The following is a 20,520-nucleotide window of genomic DNA, read 5'->3' as shown; positions in this document are numbered from 1 at the left end:
ACCAGACCTGATAATGTACACTATGAGATGCTGCACCATCTATCTCCTGCTTCTCTTGTCATTATACTGATTGTTTTTAACTATATCTGGTAGGAGAATGTTTTTCCTGGCACCAGGCTATTGTCCTACCTTTTTCTAAGCCTGGGAAAAATCCCAAGATTCCTTCAAACTGCAGTCCAGTTTCTTTGTCGAGCCATCTCTGTAAGACCTTTGAGAGGATGGTTAATGTTCATCTTGTTTGATTTTTCGAATCAAACAACCTCCTCTCACCCACCCAGTGTGGGTTCTCATGACAGTGCTCCACTGTGGATCAACTGATTTGACTTGAAACGTCAATCAGAGAAGCCTTTCTCAAATGACTACATCTTGTTGTATTCTTTGAGCCTGAGAAGGCTTATGATATACCACATGGAGGTGTGGCATTTTGAGAGACCCCCACTTATAGGGGTTACGTGGTCATTTGCTCATATTTATTTAAATTTTTTTAATGGACAGGTGATTCTAAGTGTGTGTGGATTCAACACTTTCTCATTCTTTTCTACAAGAACTTGTAGTTCCTTAGGGCTGTGTTTTGAATGTCACACATTTTAGTATAAAGATTAATGACATCACTGAACAACTCCCTGTTACTGTAACAAACTGGCTCTATGTGTACGACTTTCACATCTCATGTCAGTTGTCAAACATGAGGTATATTGAGCGGCAGCTAAGACGGCCCTGAATTGTTTACTGAAGTGGACCACAGCAAATGGCTTTAACTTCTCTCTCTCTCAAACTGTTTGCATGCACTTTTGCTGCTAATGGGGTATTCACCCCGATCCTAAACTCTGTATTGGTGAAGTTGTACTACCCCTGGTTCCAAACACAAAGTTCTTGGGGTTCATCTTTGACCAGGAGCTGACCTTCATGCCACACATCAAGCAGCTATGAGTGACATGCGCATGAGCACTGAACATCATCTGTGTCCTCTTTTCCATCACTTGGGGAGGGGATCGATGTTTTGTGCTAAAGATATATTGTGCTCTTATTTGATCAAAACTAGACTATGGGTCACTGTTTTATGGCTCTGCATGGACCACAGCCTTGAAGATGCTGGACCCCATTCATCATCAGGGACTTTGGTTCTGCACTGGGGCTTTTTGCACTTCCCCATTCCAGAGCTTATACACAGAGGCTCATGAACTTCCTGTGTACTTCTACTGTTTGCAACTCTCTTTACTATATGCTTCAAAACTTTTATCCTTGGATAACACTGCAATCTCCACTGGTCAGCCCATCCCACCATGGCTTTTACAGCCTGAAATGTGACCTATCTTTAAAGTCTTCTGAGAAAAGCAGATACTCCTGATTGAAAATACTGTCTGTTATTTGCTGAACGTCTTTCAAACCATCCTTCTGCTCCCATTTATGTGGATGGTTTGAAATCTGGTAACTCTGTGGGATCTGTCATGGCTTGTTGTGGTTCAGTGGTTGTGCACAGAATCCCCTCTACAGTTTCTATGTTCACTGCTGAACTGCACACCATTTCTCTTGCCCTGGATCACAGAGAAGCTAAGCAGTACTCAAATTGCACTATTTACACTGACTTGCTTAGCTCTCTGTTGGCCTTGGAATTGCTTCACGTTCATTCTTATGATGTTCTTATCGATATTTAAAACCAACTGGCCCATATCTCTTTAATATCTAATTCTATCCAGTTTTACTGGATACCAGTTCCTGTTGGCATTTGAGGGAACGAGCTCTCAGACACTGCAGTTAAATCTGTCTGCTCTGGTGCTATCACTATTCTGCCCATTCTATACATGGACTATGGTCCTGTATTTAAGGTTCAGCTCCTTGCCAATTGGCAGTTAACTTGGAGTGAGCAATGTGAAAACAAGCTTTCCCAAATAAAACACTCTTTTGGACTTTGGCCGTCTTGCTCCCATAAGGATCACAAAGAGAAAGTTATTCTAACTTGACTACCCATTAGTCATAGGTTTTTAACTCATCATTTTCTTTTATCTTGGATTGATGTTCTAATGTATTGTGTGTAACACTCGGGTCACAACTAGCCACATTTTACTGCCTTGCCGTCTTTATGACTCTCAACGACAGCATCATATTAAACATGTTTTGTTCCAAGGTTTATCCATAATGTTAGACAATGTCATTTGGGACATTGACACTGTCCACCTTACAAATATTTTTAGTTTTTAAAGGGCATTAACTATTTTAATGCTATTTAATTTTTTAATTAGACCATTTTTAATATGATTCCTTGTTAAGAATTAAAGTACAACTAATTCGATATGATATTAAAAAATGACCATAACATCAAATACCAGAAACCATGACTGGAAAAGCCAACTTCAGGTGTCTTACACTGATGTTTGAACTTACCTGTTAGTCATCCTAGCAAATTATGACAATTAAAATTATGCTACAGAAAGTCCTTTACAATTTGTATTACTCTAGTTTCTCTCTTACTGCTGGCCTGGCATGGCCAAGTGGTTAATTCACTTGACTCATAATCTGAGGGTCGCGTGTTCGAATCCTACTTGGGGACGTGTTTTCCTTCTTCTGTGGGCCATTATTTTTCAGAACAGAGTTGGTGGTGGGTGGTGATGACTAGCTGCTAAATTAGGGACAGCTAGCGCAAATAGCCCTCAATTAGCTTTGCACGTAATTTGAAAAAAAACAAAAACATTGCTTACTGCTGTAAACTAGATATAAAAATTGAATTTAACACTAGTTATATATTTGCTTCAAAAATTAAACTTTGTTTTGTTTTATCTTTTTAAAAAATTTTAAAAATGTTACTTTAATATGAACTTTTTACAGGATGTTTGGCACAAATAGCCTGGTTGCTTTGCACCATAAGATGCCAAACCAACCAACCATTCCTTGGTTTAAACAACCCCCTTAAAATGTTAGATATGTTAATAAATTTCATTTTCATATAATGATGGTACTTTAACACATCAATTAAGTTCAAAGTTGTCATTTTGTCTTGAGCCACTGCAGTGAGTCTAATTTTTATTTCTTTGAGCAAAATTTCTTTTTGGTCTTGAAATGTTTGGCAACAATGCTGGCAATTACTAGTATTTTATGTACACATATAGTACATTGTTGATTTTACTTTCGAGAATCTTCCAAAAATTTAGTAAATCAGCAAGAGTTTTGCAATACACATTTAATAGTACAAGCAACATGTATTTCTAAATAAATATCACTGAAACAATCATAGATTAAAATAATGTATATAATTGTATATTTGTTACACTTGGTAAGTTCACATAAGAGCTCTCTCCAATTCAAAATAATTAATTACTTCAATTTAAAATGTTGCATGTTGAAATTCAGCTTCATGTTGTAAATTCACAGTAGAAATGCACGCTGGTACAATTTCAAACTTTTACTGTTTGAATGTCACTTGCACCAAAATGTGTTGATATTTTCAAGTAGTTTTTTTACAGTTCTCAGACAGCACAAGGCTTACAAAAGTTGAGATGAATTTTGAACTTTAAACTTAATAACTCTTTTAACTAATGATAGTTATCACATATTTTAATTTATTTTGGACCAGTCTCCAATATATTACATTATTTATGTTACATATTATTATCTCAAATAATTGGAAATTTGAATTTGAAAGTTAATTAGCAGTTAATAAGTATCCAATGTATGGTATTTGCCAACCAGATGGATACACAGAATTTCCTTTTTTAACACAAATATTACCCAGCTTGGCCAGGTTGTTAGGGCTCTCAACTTGTAATCAGAGGTCGTGGGTTCAAACGCATATCACACCAAACATGCTCACCATTTCAACCCTTGAGGAGTTGTTATGTGCAGTTAATCCCACTATTTGTTGGTAAAAAAGTAGCCCAAGAGTTGGCAGTAGGCAGTGATGACTAGCTGCCTTGTCTGTAGTCTTACTGCTAAATTAGGGATGGCTAGTGCACTTGAGTAGCTTTGCACGAAATTAAAAAACAAACCTCCTCTAGTCTTACACTGCTAAATTAGGTACAGCTAGTGCAAATAGCCTTTGTGTAGCTTTGCACAAAATTTTAAAAAATCAAATATATTTTAATATACGAACAAAAACAACACAATTTATAATAACAGTTATTAAAAGTTATTACAAATTAGGATTTATATGCAACAATTTTACAAAAATACAGACAACACTGAGTGTTATATATGGTGTAGAACTAAATATTTTATCGATGATCTAGACTCACAATGAACAAACTAATTCTGAGTTGATATTGTTGCTTCTCACCAGGTGCGAGCTGACTCCTTCCACTGAAAATATTTAATGTCATCATATAAATAATATCATCCAAAGTAATTCACTGAAGTAGAACAGCTTGCAATGTTCAAAATCTATAACGTTCCTGGTCAAATTTGTTACTTTTCCGATTAATAGACGTTAATCCCAATTATAGTTTCCTATGCCTATAGAGATACTGAATGTATCTGTCTAACATTATTTTCCTTTTCTGTGTCCACTAGCCACTTTTTATCGGAATCATGTGAGTTTGCAGGATTTTCAATAATATTTTAGTGCACTTTTGTCTAACAATTTTTTTTTATTTTTATACTTAAGAACATTCTATTAATTTTGAGAACAGGTGGGACTTAAACGATACATGGTTGAGAATATACTTCATAGGCAAAAAAGAAAACTAATGAAACAGGTATACGTACAAAAATAAATGTATAATGATAAATCTGTTGCATTATTTATAACAAAAGCCTATGTTTAATATCTAGGTCCAAAAACTCTTTTGGGTTCAAGACAAAAATATCTGCCTGAAATGACCACTTAAACTCAACCAAATTTCTCAAAAATACTTATCTCTCTCTCTCCCTCATATACAACCCTAAAAAAGCATTACAGGGATCTTGCAAGCCAAAAAAAAAATCACATTAGTGATCAAGCGATACACTTGCAGCAACGTGCATTTGTATACTATATAAAATTGATTGCAAGTCTACTTATTGTCTACTTGTTAATGATGTACTTTTTGTTCCTAAACAAAAGCACAAGAACATTTGAGACTCATGTTTACAAGTCATGATAAATTTAATCATACCCAATGATTAAATTGTAAAACAATCAATATGTTGGTTCACAATACAACAACATGTATTGGTGTTGTTTTTTTATATCATCAAAATGTGAACAAAAACTTTTCAGCTCTAAGCTCTGAAATAGGAAGATTTGGGTCTGGTTTAAAAATAAATGTTTTTTGTACCTCTAAACTGATTTAAAATTTGAATAGTTTTTTTTTCAAACAAAGAAGCAAAAACTATTTCCACGATTGTAAAACTTTAACCATAAATGCATTTGCTATCAACATTCGTTCTATGAAGAGAACTGCTGTAATTGACTGTTGCCAATGGTTTTACTGCTCTTTCACTTAGTAAATCTACAACTTCTGAGTACAAGTACTTTCTTTTATGTGGATAGGTTCACAGTTAGTTTAATTTTTTATCCTAATCCTCAGTCTGCGAGAGCATTTTTTGGATACACTGAACATGTTACTGATGTATGCTCCTCAACAATAACTTTTTCCCTGCTAGTTTGTTTATTTATTAGTTTAATGTGAAGGGTCATGGAGATATGATAAGCCATGTTGTCGAACCACACTGCATTGAAATTAAATAATAGGTTAAATAATTGCTAAGGTTTTTGTTGCATTCTTATTAAAAGCAGGAATGGAATTCTCGAAAAAAAATAGATGTACATCACAGTTTAAAGTGAACCTATTTTAGGGAAAAAAAAAGTGTCAACATAAACGATAAAGCAGCTGAAATAAGTATTTGTACTAGTACCACCTTACAAAGAACAACGGTTTGTGCCAGTGTTTTTCATCAGGTTGTATATTTTTCAGGTACAACAATTTCTATACACTCATTAGAGCTGAACTTATGAAAACACAAGATCTATTTGGCAATATATCTTTCCAACATTGTCTTATTTGAACTACATTTTGGACTATTATTTATAAATAGTAACTGTTTTTGTTTGTTTTGTTTTTTTTATCTTGCGCAAAGTTACACAAGGGCTATCTGCACTAGCTGTCCCTAATTTAGTAGTGCAAGACTAGAGGGAAGGCAAATTAGTCATCACCACCCATTGCCAACTCTTTGGCTACTCTCTCACCAACAGATAGTGGGATTGACTGTTGAATTATAACACCCCCACAGCTGAAAGGATGAGCATGTTTGGTGTGATTGGGATTCGAACCCATGACCCTCAGATTACGAGTCAAACTCCTTAACTCACCTGGCCATGCTAGGCCAAGAACTTAACTTACGCTATGATGTATGATCTATGAATATTCAAGAGAAGCTTATGTTCTAAAACATGATGCAATAATACAACAATCGACAATTTATGACATGGGAACTGCACAACCTATGATTCATATAGTTGCATAAAGAAACCTACGGTAAACTGTCGTTTCTAAAAAATAACTAAATTTAACACTCACACTATACTTATATTAAAATAGCCATATGTATCTAACAATATTCTAACCATAATATTGAAATAAAAATGTTAAAGTTGGCAAATTGTGTTAGCTGTTGCATTATGTGGTCAGAAAGTGGTGAAAATAAAAAGTTCCCTGGGTCATAATGTCAGAAAAAACTTTCAGTCAGCATTAATTTCCAAAGATCGGTCAGGTTACAGAAAACAGGAAAATTTTTAAGACTGGCCTTTGGTGTTGTTTTTGTCCTTGTTTTAAATTTTTTGCATCTGATGAACTTCTTTAGAACTGCAGAGTAGCTTTGTTTTGTATATTTCATGTCTGATAAAGCTGGCCTAAACTGTACAATGGGTGCTGTTTCTTATCTTGTTCTATATTTTTTTTTCATTTGATGAACTTACCCTTCAATATGGTGAAATGGGTGCTGTGTCTGACCTAGTTTGATATATTTCATATTTAATCAGCTTATCCTGGAACTGTACAGTGGGTACTGTTTCTGAACTTTTTAATATTTGACTTACCTGCTTTAAAAGTATGTTGAGTGTTTACACATGTTGCTGTGTTGTCGTGAACAATCACTATAGGAGTAGTGCAACAGCATCTTTAAATTGCTAAATATTTTGTACTAAAGTTTGCTTGTATTTTAAGAACATTATTCAAGTGTTATCATACTTGCATTTCATGTGCATTAATGTGTGTCACAAAAACAGTAAACCTGTATATTCTGTTTAGGATTTGATTTTACAGATTAGTCTAAGATGATGTGATACAAGGGACCATGGCTACAGATCATCAGCAAATCAGATCTACCACAATCAGCAACAGTCCATTCTCTCGCTCAAAGAGTCTGAGACTTCCATTAAGAAAGAACCAAACTGAAAACTCCAGTTCTGTCACTCGCCATGGTAGTATCCAATTGCCAAAGTCTGCTTCTCTGTCAAACACAGTTGCCATAAGTAATAATCAGGGAGCTGCAGCTAGTAGTAAAAGGTTAAAACCTCTCTCTGTATTCTGTAAACCTGTTCCACCACCTAAACCAAAATTGAACAATGTTTCTGGAAATAAAAGTGTGTATAATGGAAACATGAGCACCAGATCTACTAAAATGGCCTCTACTCGAGCTGTCAGTGCTGAGGACTTAAGGAAACAAGTAAACAAGATACTTGTGAAAGATGTAGAGGAAAATATTATGAACACATCAACATGTAGCTTGCCTGCTGGCTCTTCTGATACCTGCTCAACTTCTACTGTGTCAAGAGACTTGCCTAATAGTGTTCAAAGTGAACAAATCAAGTCTTCAAGACATGATTTGTCACCATATGCTAGAGACACAAAAGACTTGAAGCAACATTTGAGAAGGTTAGCAGAAGAACATGAGAAGCTTCAGGTAAAATACTATTTAAAAGTTTTATAAGTATTTTGGACATATATTGTACCAGTCACAGAGAAATTATTGTAGATGAAACTTGTTTATTCAAAAGAGAGAAAATAAATCATATTGTATAGTCTAATTATTAATACTTAGGTAAGGTATAACATTTTTGTGAATTAATTGTTAAGTGTAAAGCTATGTAAAGGGTTATACAAGTTAAGTAATTTATAACATTTATGTGACTTCAGCAGGATGTAACATTTCTATGGTTTAAGATAAAATATTTGTAACTTAAGTAAGGTATAATAGTTCTGTAACTTAAGTAAACATTATATTTCTCTAATATAAGTAAAACATAATTGTTAGATATTCAAACAGAAATAACACTTGGGAATTAATATGTTTTGAATGATGGTAAGAAATTATAATTTGGGTGCAAGAGCTAGCCATCTTCAATTTACCATAAGAGCCAGCCAGCTATAGATACAGTACTTAGAAAAGTAACTTGTGTATGCTCTTGAATTATGGATTAAACTAAAATGACCATAAAGTAATTATTTATGTAGATTTTGTTTATTAACTTCTCTTTTCAGTGTTAGGATTATGAGATTTCATACTCATTGTATGAAATTCCTTTTCAGTTTAAAATTTAAAATCCATTTATTTTGTTGATTATGTAATAGTGTGTGTGTGTGTCCAGGTTTAATCTAATTGTCTATATCTTTGTATTAATTTTATAGACAAGATTGGTTTTAAATTAGTTATGAATATGTTAATGATGTTGTCATTGTTTTATATTTTGTATCTGACCATGATTATGTGTTAACAATTTGTCATAATTTCTCTATCACCTGTACTCTGCATTTATAGTATGGGTGATTGGTCAGGAGTGTTAGTAATGTGTTTAGAATTTTTATATTTGAACCCTGTTGTATAGATTCTCTTTCATGGTGAGGGGACTTTCCAGAGAAGGTTCTGTTAACATAGTTTTTTTGTGATACAAATATCATCCCACATGTTTGTGTGGAGATTTGTGAAGATAAGATGTGGTTACTGGTGGTTGAGTGGTGTCTGGATCATCATGGCTCACCAGATTGATATAGGGACTTCTCTTGTAAGCTGAATGATATCCTCATGTAGTTTTACCTCTTCATGTCATTACATATATATGCAGGTAGGTGATGGTCTTACTGTGCAGTTGCTTTTTGTCTTTCCATCCTTCTGGAGATCAACTATTCCAATATTGCATATGAGTCAATTACAAATATAACATTGTTGGTACTATTTGTTGTTCATTTGTTTTAATAAGCCAGAGTATAACTTACTTAAGGCTTCTAGCTCTGTGCTGTTCCATCAGCTTCATGCAAAATATTGTTGTTTCACAAGATCATAAATTCCTAATCAGCTCTCTTATTATCTATGTAGGAACCTTTTATAACTTTGTCAGGTTGATACCCATAATTGTCTTTGTGTAAATGCAAACAGGCTTTAATTTATTTACCTTGTGCCATTTCTCTATTTTTTCTCCATGGGCTGATTTTTATAAATCCCAGTGGTGTCTGATAATTATTCCACATGTGTTTGCCTAAAATATGTTAATAGCTGTATAGCATTTTCCCCATACATGACTGTCTCTTGAGGTTACATGGTTAAGAAAGTTCATGAATCAACATCAACACCCATCTCTCTCCCTAACATTCATTCCAGCAAACCCCAAGATTCACTTCCTTTGGTTTCAGGTACAGGCATTTCCTTGGGTGCATCTTCTGTTCCCACCCCAATATGCAGAGCAATCATTCATTTATATCCTCAGTTGCTGGAATCTTCCAGTGACAAAGACCTGCCCAATCAAACTAGGGCAGGATACATGGAGGTCGATAGACCTCTCCTGAATAAAGAAACAAAGATGTGGTCGAAAACAGAAGGACTTTCATACTATAGAACTGTCGAAGTTTACATTCTAATCTGGATGACATTAAAGTACTGATTGCTTTTTACCGTCCTGTATGTCTTTCTTTACAGGAAACATTTCTGAAACCTGCCAATACAGTCACCTTTCAGCAGTTTTCTTCATACAGAAATGACAGATTATGTGATGGATGAGGGCATGGAGTGGTGGCACTGTTGGTAGATCATCATTGCCCACCCTTCATTGCCACTTCACACACCCTTGGAAGCTGTAGCCATTTGTGTTTCCTTGGGTCATACCATCACTGTTTGTTCTCTCTGTCTGTCTCCTGGAGAGACCTATGATCCATCAAACCTTGATGGTCTTATTGAACAGTTGTTGCCTTCCTTTTTAATGCTGGAGGGCTTTAATGAGCATAATCCCTCTGGGGAAGTGCCAATATTGAAGGGTCATTCTCTAGACCATATGCTCTCAGCCCACAACCTTTCTCTTTTCAGTGCTGGTTCTTATATTTATTTTTATGCACCTAGTCAGTTTTTTACTCCTATTGATCTATCAGTTTGTGCCCCATCACTATTCTCCCAGTTTTCATGGAGGGTTGATAGTAACACACAAGACAGTAATCATTTTCCTACCATTTTGACAGAGACTGGCCATGTTCGATGCCACCCAACCTGTGTGTCCTGGTAAAAGCTGGATCAAGCCAATTGGCCCTCTTTCTCTCACAGGACCTGTTCCTGTCATCATGTAAGCCATCAATAGATGACTGTGTGGCAACAGTGACTGACTGTATTATACAGACAGCTGCTGAATGTATTCCAAAAACCTTGACATGTTTTCCATTATATCCTTGTCCATGGTGGAATCCTGCCTGCTATATAACACAGAAGGCTCAAAAACTGGCATGGGATACCTTTCATAGGTGTCCCACACTCTCAAACTCCATTGTTTTCCAGAAGGCCTGTGCATATGCCTGGCAAGTAAGATGTCAAAGCCAGAAGGAGTCTTGGATTAAATTCACAATCAGCATATCTTCATATGGGACAAGATTCGAAAGTTAAGTGAGCAGTATAATTCTGTCCCCCTTTTATTCTTGCTCTCTGATGGCCAGGAAGTAGCTGATGCCCTGAGCATTGCCAATACTCTCAGTTAGAGCTTTTGCCAGGTATCCAGCACTTCTGCTTCATCCTCTACCACCTTAGCCATCAAGACTCGGGCAGAGCAATCACCACTTTCCTTTTGGGCTGATTGTCTCTATGACTATAATTGCCCCTTTTACTCTTGAACCTCAAACTGGCCCTTCATTGGTCTGGCAGTACTTGGGTCAGACCTGATGATATACACTACAAAATGCTGCACCATTTATCTGCTGCTTCTCTTGATATTCTAATTCTTTTTAACTGGATCTGGCAGGAGAATGTTTTTCCTGATGCCTGGCACCAGGCTATTGTCCTACCTTTCTCTAAGCCTGGGAAAGATCTCAAAATTCCCTCAAACTACCATCCAGCTGCTTTGACGAGCTATCTCTGTAAGTCCTTAGAGAAGATGGTTAATGCTTGTCTTGTTTGGCTCCTTGAATCCAACAACCTTCTGTAGCCCACCCAATGTTGGTTCCAAAGACAACGCTCCACCATATACCACCTTGAATTGATTTGGCTTGAAACATCAATCAGAGGAGCATTTCTCAAACAACATATTAAATCAATATTCTTTGACCTTGAGAAGGCTTATGATACTACATGAAAGTGTGGCATTTTGTGAGTTATCCACTTATGAGTCACATAGCCATTTACCCTTTTTGTTAAAACTTTTTTAATAGGCAGGCAATTCCAAGTCTGTGTAGGTTCAACACTTTTCTCGTACTTTTCTACAATAACTTGAAGGTCCCTCAGGGCTGTGTTTTGAGTGTCACACATTTCAGTATAAAGATTAATTCCATCAGTGAACAACTCCCTCTTACTGTTGCAAATGGGCTCTACGTCAGTGACTTTCACATCCCATGTCAGTTGTCGAACATAAGGTATATTGAGCGGCAGCTACAGAATGCCCTTAATTATTTACTGAAGTGTACCACAGCAAATGGCTTTAACTTTTCTCTCTCTCTAAAACTGATTGCATGCACTTTTACCACCAGTGGGGGGTATTAACCCGATCCTGAACTACTTGTCAATGAAATTGTGCTTCCCGTGATCCCTGACACAAAGTTCTTGAGGCTAATCTTTGACCATAAGCTGGCCTTTATAACACACATCAAGCAGCTATGAGTCACATGTACAAGAGCACTGAACATCCTCGAAGTCCTCTCTTCCACCACTTGGGAAAGGATTTGTGTTCTATGTTAAAGATATATTGTGCTCTTATTTGATCAAAACTACACAATGGATTGCTGGTCTGTGACTCTGCCAGGACCATAGCCTTGAAGATGCTGGACCCCATTCATCATCAGGGACATTGGCTCTGGACCAGGGCTTTTTGCATTTCTCCAGTCCAGAGCTTATACACAGAGTGTCATGAACCTCATCTACACCTCAGCCATTAGCAACTGTCTTTAATATATGTTCAATACTTTTATCCTATACACAGCATCCCACCTGGGGATGTGTTTTATTCCTCTGTGGGCCATTCTTTTTCAGAACAGACTCTCTGTCATTGTTCATTTTGGCCTTCGTATCCAGGTACAGTTGGATGACTTGGGTCTGTCCTTGGATAACATTGCTGTATCACTGTTCAGTCCATCCCACCATGGCTTATTACAATCTCCAACTGTGGCCTTTCTTTAAGTCACCTGAGAAAAGCAGATACTCCCAGCTGGGATGCCATCTTTTATTTACTGAACATCTTTCGACCTATCCCTCCATTCCCATTTATGCAGATGGTTTGATATTAGGTGACTCTGTAGGCTCTGCTGTAGTTTGTTGTGGTTTAGTGGTTGCACCCTGAAGCCCCTCTAAAGTTTCTGCATTTACTGCTGAAGTGTATGGCATTTTCTTGCCCTGGATCAAATACAAGCTAAGCAGTACTCAAATTGTACTATTTATACTGACTCACTTAGTTCTTTACTGGCCCTGGAATCGCTTTACGTTCATTCTCACCCTGTTCTCACCAGTATTCAAAACTGACTGGCCCATTTCTCTTTAACATCTATTTCTTTCCAGTTCTTCCAAATACCAGGCCAACACTGCAGCTAAGTCTGTCTACTCGGATGCTATTACTGCTCTTCCTATTCTATACATGGACTGTGGTCCTGTATTCAGGACACAGTTCCATGCCAGTTGTCAGTTGACATAAAGCGAGTAACATGAAAACAAGCTTTTCCAAATAAAACTGTCTATTGGGCGCAGGCTGTCTTCTTTCATTAAGGATCAGTAATAGGAAGCTGTCTTAATCAGAGTTGATCACAGTTTTTTAACTCATGATTTTCTTTTCTCTGAGACTGATACACCAATGTGTTGTCTGTGTGACACCCAAGTCACAATAAGCCTTATTTTACTGTGTTGCTGTCATTACGACTCTCAACAACGTCACCATTTTAGACATGTTTTGTCCAAAGGTTTATCCCTAACGTTGGACTCTGTCATTGGCAGTGGTGACACTGTCCACCGTACAAATGTTTTTGGTTTTTAAAGGCCATTAACCTTTGTAACACTATTTAATTTTTAATTAGAACTTTTTTAACATGATTTCTTTATAAGAATTAAAGTACAAATAGTTTGACATGAAATTAGAAAATGGTCGCAACATCAAATAACTAGAAACCAAGACTGGAAAGGCGAACTTCAGGTGACTAATGCTGCTTTTTTTAATTTATCCGTTAGTCATCCTGGTGACTTATAATAATTAAAATTATGCTACAGAAAGTCTTTTAAAACTTCTATTACTTTACTTTTGAAAACATCTGTGACATCAGATAACTCAAAACCAGGAATGGAAAGGCCAACTTCAGGTGACTAATGCTGATGTTTGAACTTACCCGTTAGTCATCCTGGTAGGTTATGATAATTAAAGTTATGCTACAGAAAGTCTTTTAAAACTTTTATTCTTTACTTTCTCTCTTACTGCTGTAAACTAGATTTCTAAATTGGATTTAATGCTATTTAAGTTTTTAATTCAAAAATTAAACCTTGGTTTGTTTTATCTTGATTCCTTTTTATGGATTTGAATAATTTTACTTTAACTTTAATTTTTTATCAGATGTTTGGCATAGATATCCTAGTTGTTTTGCACCATAAAATGCCAAGCCAACCAACCAATCCACTTGATGATCTATCAAATTATCCAGGTTCAGCTTGCAAATCTGTGTTTAGTTGACAGTTGAACCTGTATTTTAAAGACTCATCTGTTTTAATTTTGCACACAACTAGGCTCCATGTGGTTTATTACTGGGACTGATCTTATTGATAGAATATTCTCAGTTTCATGCTTGTAAAATGTACCAAAACTAAACTCATGCTTATTTGCATCATTAGATCTGTAATTCATTAAATGTTAGTTCTGTATTTATACTTAAAATTCAACTCTCAGTAACTGTTACTGTAATTAAAACTAAAACCTAGATCTGTAACTAACACATAACACTGTACTTGAATATCTTAATGCTTTTTATACAAAAATGAAACCTGAACTGTGTACTTGAAACTAAGTTATAACTTGTATTTATACCTATACCTTTGCATTTGATTGCCTTGTAAATAAATCTGTATCTAATCATGCAGTAAATTAATACTTATTAATTGAGGTAAAAGAAACTACTGTTTCTATATTTGAGGTAATCTATTTATAAAACATAAATCAACATTTATAAATGAAACTTAATCTAACTGTCCTGTTTTGAATGTAGATGGAGTATGCTCGATTGAGAGTTCAGCACATAGAATTAGCAACTGCCCAAACCCTTGGTTCCCCCAGTCTGAGGAAAGACTTCACTAGCTTTTCTTCTCCTGGTTATCCCAGTGACTTCCGTTCAAAGCAAGAAATTTGCGATCAGGAAAGGAGACTGAGAGAGCAGCTTAAACAACAGGAAAATCTGATTACAGGATATCGAGATGAGGTACTGCGTCTACAAGGTGAAGCTTGTCACTTCCAGAAGAAATACTGGGAACAGGTATGTTGTGTGTTTAATTTAAGTTTCTCATTAATATTCAAAGGAAATTTATTTAGTTCAAGTATTTTATACCCACCTGAAACTGCTTCTGTGAGTTTAAATCAGGTATAGAATAGGTTTTGTATTGAACTTTTGCTAATTTTGTACACAGAGTTTTATGAACTTGGTAACTCATAATAACAGCAACTCATTTTTTATGTAAAGTCATTCTTTTCATTAGAAGATTGGTGGTTACAGCTGAGCATGATGAGTTTGGTTTATTTACTGATCAAAATGAGGGATACTTATTCAGAATAAAATAATCAAATGAAATTTTTGGTACAGTCTTACCTCCTCTCACACTAAGTGGTCTTGATCTTTTTTCTGCTTTGTAAACTTTTATAAAAAATATAGGTGCTCTATATACCAATCAGTATACCCGATCAATTTCATGCCATTTTTTAACATTTGTCTTTCATCTGAAAACTCTCCACCAGTGGTATTGTGTCACCTGTATTAGCACATCTAGCTCCATCTGCTGTTAACACTCAGTCTTCTCTCTCTCAATTGATACAGCTTTATTTAGATGTATGTTTTTCATACAAGTTAATTTACTGAAGTTAAATGGTTTGTAATGTTCAAAATCTATAAATGTTCCTGTGGTTTCCCAATTAATAGCTTCTGATGTTTTTAGTATACCAACAACAATATACTGCCTCTCTTTATGTTGTGGTACCTTTTATAACCATTAGTGATTACTTCAAAACATACTTGGATGAAAATAAATTTAAAACACTACAGGAAATAGTTGCTCTTTCTGTTGATTACACTTTAACCCATAAGCCATTTCTCTCACAAAGAAATTCCTGCTGACTTAGCAAAAACCTGTGTCTGTTTAGTCCACTAAAGTTGAGGATTATTCTAAAAAACCATGTTTCTCTAGTTCAAAATATTTTGAGAGTCACAATAAAACTTCATCAAAACCATCAAACCAAAATAATGAAGGTCCCATTGCACAAGGGGTTTTACAAGTAAAATATCTTCCCTACTATACTGTACATAATATGAACTGCTGGGTAAATGATATTTATTGCTTACTAATCCTGGGTAAGTCTAAATATTTGTAAAAGCTAAATTTAGGCAGTTTTGTTTTCTAAACCCAATTGGTCCAAGACTGAGGTCTTTCAAAGCTTGGTCTCAAGACCCACAACACTGACACGTATCTACATGCCAGTTAGTTTTACACAGTAATGGACCTTCATGAGTAAAGGTAGAGGAGATTTCTGCACTTGTTCACTTTATCCAGTGTGTTACACCTCCAGACTTCCAACTGCATTTACTCCCTCCCCCCTATTTTCCTTCCAGAGGAACACAAAAGTCCTTACTACTTCCTGGTCATTGGGGTGGTGTACAAGGGAGGCTTCCCCATGTGTGAGTTTAGAAATGTTATTTACCATACATATTTATAAATTCAGTGAGATTAGGACAAAGCTGTTTTTTCTCTTTCCATTTTCATTGAACCTTTTTTTCCAGGTGGACAGCCGTCAGTTGGAGCAGGTCCAGCCTGCATAGAATTCTTTTTGTAAGAACATGTAAGAGATGATACTGCCCTATTCCTATGGTTGTATACAGTAGAGGCTTCTCATCCCATTAATCATGGTTGGAGAAGGGTTTTTTTTTTTTCCTTTTCTTACAGTTGTAGTTGGGGGAGTTCATCTGCCTTTTAATATTGTTCAACAAATGTTCCATGTTCTCCTCATAATTCCAGGTGCAGGTTGTTTCCTCCATGCATTTACAGTTGATTAAGTTAAATTTTATGTTTTTAATACCAGTTACAGATATTACCCTGTTCTTACAGTTGATTTGAATAACTCTGTGATGTCAGGTTTGGTTTCTAGTACTTTTTGCTCCTACATAGTTTTGGTAGTTTGTTCTGTTGCAGCTAAAAACTAGCTTCCTCTTTGTAATTCTGGTTGCATGATGTATGACACACTATTTATGCAGTTGGAGTTGAGTGTAACATGACATGGTCCACATGCCCTAGCCACAATGTTTATATTACAAAATATTTCTGTATCTGTTTATCCTCAACATTCTAATGCCAAGAATGAGTTAAGGAACCTTGTCTATCTGGTTGAGGAAGTATACATACATAACTAATTTAGTTTCTATTTCAGTGGATTGCACCTCTTAGAACAAATTGCACTGGTAAACATCATCTTTTCCATCTTTACCAGATTTAATTTATTTAATATTCAAGGGGAGAGACCATACCTCTTCCAGAATTAGTACTGTATAAGAGTGGTTCATTTTAATTTCAGAGCACACAAGTTCATGCTGGGCAGTCCTGTTCTGTTTGGTTTCAGTGTTGTGTGCCTAAAACGCTCCTCCATATTTGCAGTGTAAGATTTTAGGTTTGTGTGAGAATAGGTAATACTGTATTGGAAGTTAGCATTTTCTTTCACTGCAAATGTAATTCTGACTAATACTTGCCTCCAGTCACACACCTCCCACCTTTCTTCCCAATTGTTGGTATTTTTCTTTTAGAGCTTACCAATTCTTGAAAATGAGGATTGAATAGCAGTAGCAGAATGAGATAGCTGGACTAATAATGGTGGTACAACACTACTGGAGGAAAGTAATCACATGATTTGTACATGTTAAAAAATGGCATGAGAGTGATAAGGTGTATAGACTGATGCACTGAGTGCAAAACGTTTTTATCAATAATTAGAGGGTAGAAAGAAGATTGAGATAATTTTGTGTGTGAAAAGGAAAATACCTATTGGAAATGTTTTTAGCATAGGAAAATGTTAACTTTTGAAAAACTGAACTCCATAATGATAAGACATGATAGAATTACTGATATGTATAATTCCTAGCTTGTATAGGCTCAAATTTAAATAGTGTAACCACCCTCTATAAACTCTTAATTTTTTATGTTGGAATTACAGTGGTTTAATCACATATAACATAGCAATATGGGATGTCTCTTCTACTTTAATAACATCCACCAAAAAAGCAAACCAGTTTGAGAGATGCAGTGTAATACTGTTTGCATAAGTGCATATTTTTGTCCTGATAGTCTTAAATGCATTATTCTTGGGTGCAAGTTGTGAATGATATTTAAGAATACAAAAAGAAATATTTACTATATATGTGACCTATATTATAGGCTTATAGGCTGTAATTGATTATTTTCTCTGCTGCAGACACTGGAGTTGTTTTCACCCCAATATGTGTGTGTATGTCAGCAAAATTTCTCATAAATGGCTGAGTGGATATTGATGAAAATTAGTATACATTTGGACAATGACACATTTTGGAAGCAATTAGTTTTGGGAGGGTCAAAGTCACAAAAGATCCACTATCTGTTAACATTGGAACTGTTTTTTCACATTATGTTTGCTCTTTGACTCATTTAAAAATGACTGGATTTTGATGTAATTTGTTGGACATATTATTCCTCATTATCCTGCCAAAAATGCTCTGTGTCCATTGATAATAACAATACAGACACATTTTCATGTTTTATTTTGTGGGCTTAATAAGGTCAATGGTAAAGATTGTGCTTTGCTACACTTGGTATTTGGCCTGTGATAATATATTTGGTGAAGCTGCATTAATATATATATTTAGATATGGATTCAATAATTTTTATTATCTTATGTAGGTCATGAGTTGTGATGCATCAGAAGTTGAACTGGAAAATGCTTCTCAGCAAATTATCTACCTCATAGAAAAACTGGAGAACAAACAAAAAGGTTAGATAAGAAGGTGTTAAACTTGGAAGACAAATAATGTTCTTATTAGTCTAATCTTTAATGCCAATTTTGCAGGCATAGACTAAGTTTAGTATTTTGTTTTCAAGTAGTAAGCATAAAATTGTTAAAATTCAATGTTAGAGATGTGTAATTCTTTGTTTTTTTCATATGTCTCAATGAATACCTTTTATATCATTGACTTCTAGTTTGTCAAACTCACAAGGTATTGGTATCCTTACTGAATAGTTTTCATCAGTAGGTGGAAAGATTGTTTTTATGGTATTGAAATGTTTTTTATTGTATTTGTTCATGTAAACAGGTTGTTCAATGCATATTTGTTTCACAGTTGTTTTATTACTCTTAAGAACATAGGCCTTTGTTGAGAAAACTTTATGAAATATTCTCTTTTTCTTTTCTTTTTTTTTAACAAGAAGTAGTTATTTTAATTTGGTGAGAGAATTAATCTTACCATGAAATATTATTATGGTTATTAATTATAGTCATTTTCATTATATTGTATAGTGGGACTAATAATACTTTTCTAGTATATAGTGCATAATGTGACTGATGTTAAGCTAAGAAGTGTGAAATTACATTTTTAGTAGAATGTGACCAATGTTAAGTCAAGAAATGTGAGGTTACATCTTGAGAATACACTGATGTCAAGTCAAAAAGTATCAGGTTATACTGCTTTTTGTTTTTATATTGCTATTTTAAATTTTCATGTAATGGAGATTATGTATTAAATCATTAAAATAATTAACAAGTACTAATTAGCAAGCCTGGATGTTGTACTTCATAAATTGGTTCTCTGTTATTTATATCTCCCTCAGTGTGGATTCCTATACGTGATGAAGAGATCTCCCAGGGAAGCTTTTGTTCTTTCAGTTTACCTCCTCTGGGATCTAAACATGACCCATATGTTTACCGTGCATGGTGACCCATGAAGGGGAGGAGAGGATCCTGGTAGTTGAGAGGTCTAACCCTAACATACCACTTTGGCCTTGAATTCCTGTAAACAGGCAGCTTTGGGGTGATCCCTGTGGGGTCAGTTGGCTCGTCCACTTGGACTTGGGTCAACCAAGTACCAGTGTTGGATGTTCTCAACAGGTTTTGTGGACATTTTATCTGATGCTGGTGTTTGAGTATAGTGCTCATGAAGCCCTGGCATTGCTGCAGTGTCCTTTGTTTGCACCGTAGTGTGTCCTCTCATAGGGCTCCATGGTGGTTTGGGTCAGTGGGTGCCGAAACATTCTTTCTTTATTATGGATCCTCTAAATAAATACTTAAATAAAATAGTGAAAAAACAGTCCACAGGTAAACAACCATGTCTTGAAGATTCTGAACAGCAATATTCAACTTCTGTAACACTTGTACCTCATTTTCTTATATTACATTCTCTTTCAGACAAACTTTTAGGGCAAATGTCTTTTTTGTTCAGAGAGGACTAGAGGGAGGTTGCTGGCTTTCCAAAGTCAGTCAAAAAGCTTTGCTCTGGTGACATTGGTTGAAGCATCTACATCTGAACACAGTGAATTCCTCTTACATTCAAAGGCAATTGGGGATATACCTATTGAGGTTATGCCTCATGCTACTTTGAATTCATCATAAGGAGTTATTCTTGAGAGGGATTTGAAGGATATCCCCAACTCGGAGATTCTTGCTGGTTTCTCCACCCAAGGAGTTTCTTCAGTGAGGCGTATCTCCACTCGCAAAGATAGAATTATGATGCAGACCAATGTAGCCATTTTAACATTTACATCATTGCATCTACCTGTTACCATCAAGGCAGGTTATCTTAATTGTAAGGTACAGTTGTACATTCCAAACCCTCTCAGATGTTTCCACTCTCAGAGGTTTGGTCACTTGAAAACATCATGTTGTGGTTCCTTGATGTGTGCTCATTGCAG

The 20,520-nt window shown here is 35.6% G+C and overlaps 1 protein-coding gene across 6 annotated transcripts in view; it reads left to right on the top strand.

Annotated features, from left to right (window-relative positions):
* Nucleotides 1-20,520, top strand: part of LOC143244763 (uncharacterized) — a 59,984-nt gene that overhangs the window by 26,632 nt on the left and 12,832 nt on the right. For 4 of the 6 annotated variants that reach the window (XM_076490038.1, XM_076490035.1, XM_076490036.1 and 1 more), the window contains 3 exons: nucleotides 7,218-7,872; nucleotides 14,604-14,867; nucleotides 18,520-18,610. In XM_076490038.1, coding sequence (XP_076346153.1) covers nucleotides 7,264-7,872; nucleotides 14,604-14,867; nucleotides 18,520-18,610 — 964 coding nt within the window. In that variant the 5' untranslated portion in view covers nucleotides 7,218-7,263. The remainder of the gene's footprint in view (nucleotides 1-7,217; nucleotides 7,873-14,603; nucleotides 14,868-18,519; nucleotides 18,611-20,520) is intronic. The other 2 variants (XM_076490040.1, XM_076490039.1) reach the window with 1 other exon arrangement.

Source organism: Tachypleus tridentatus, chromosome 2 (assembly GCF_004210375.1).
Source record: "Tachypleus tridentatus isolate NWPU-2018 chromosome 2, ASM421037v1, whole genome shotgun sequence".
In the NCBI taxonomy this organism is placed as follows: Eukaryota; Metazoa; Arthropoda; class Merostomata; order Xiphosura; family Limulidae; genus Tachypleus; species Tachypleus tridentatus.
This window is presented reverse-complemented; position numbering and strand designations above follow the sequence as displayed.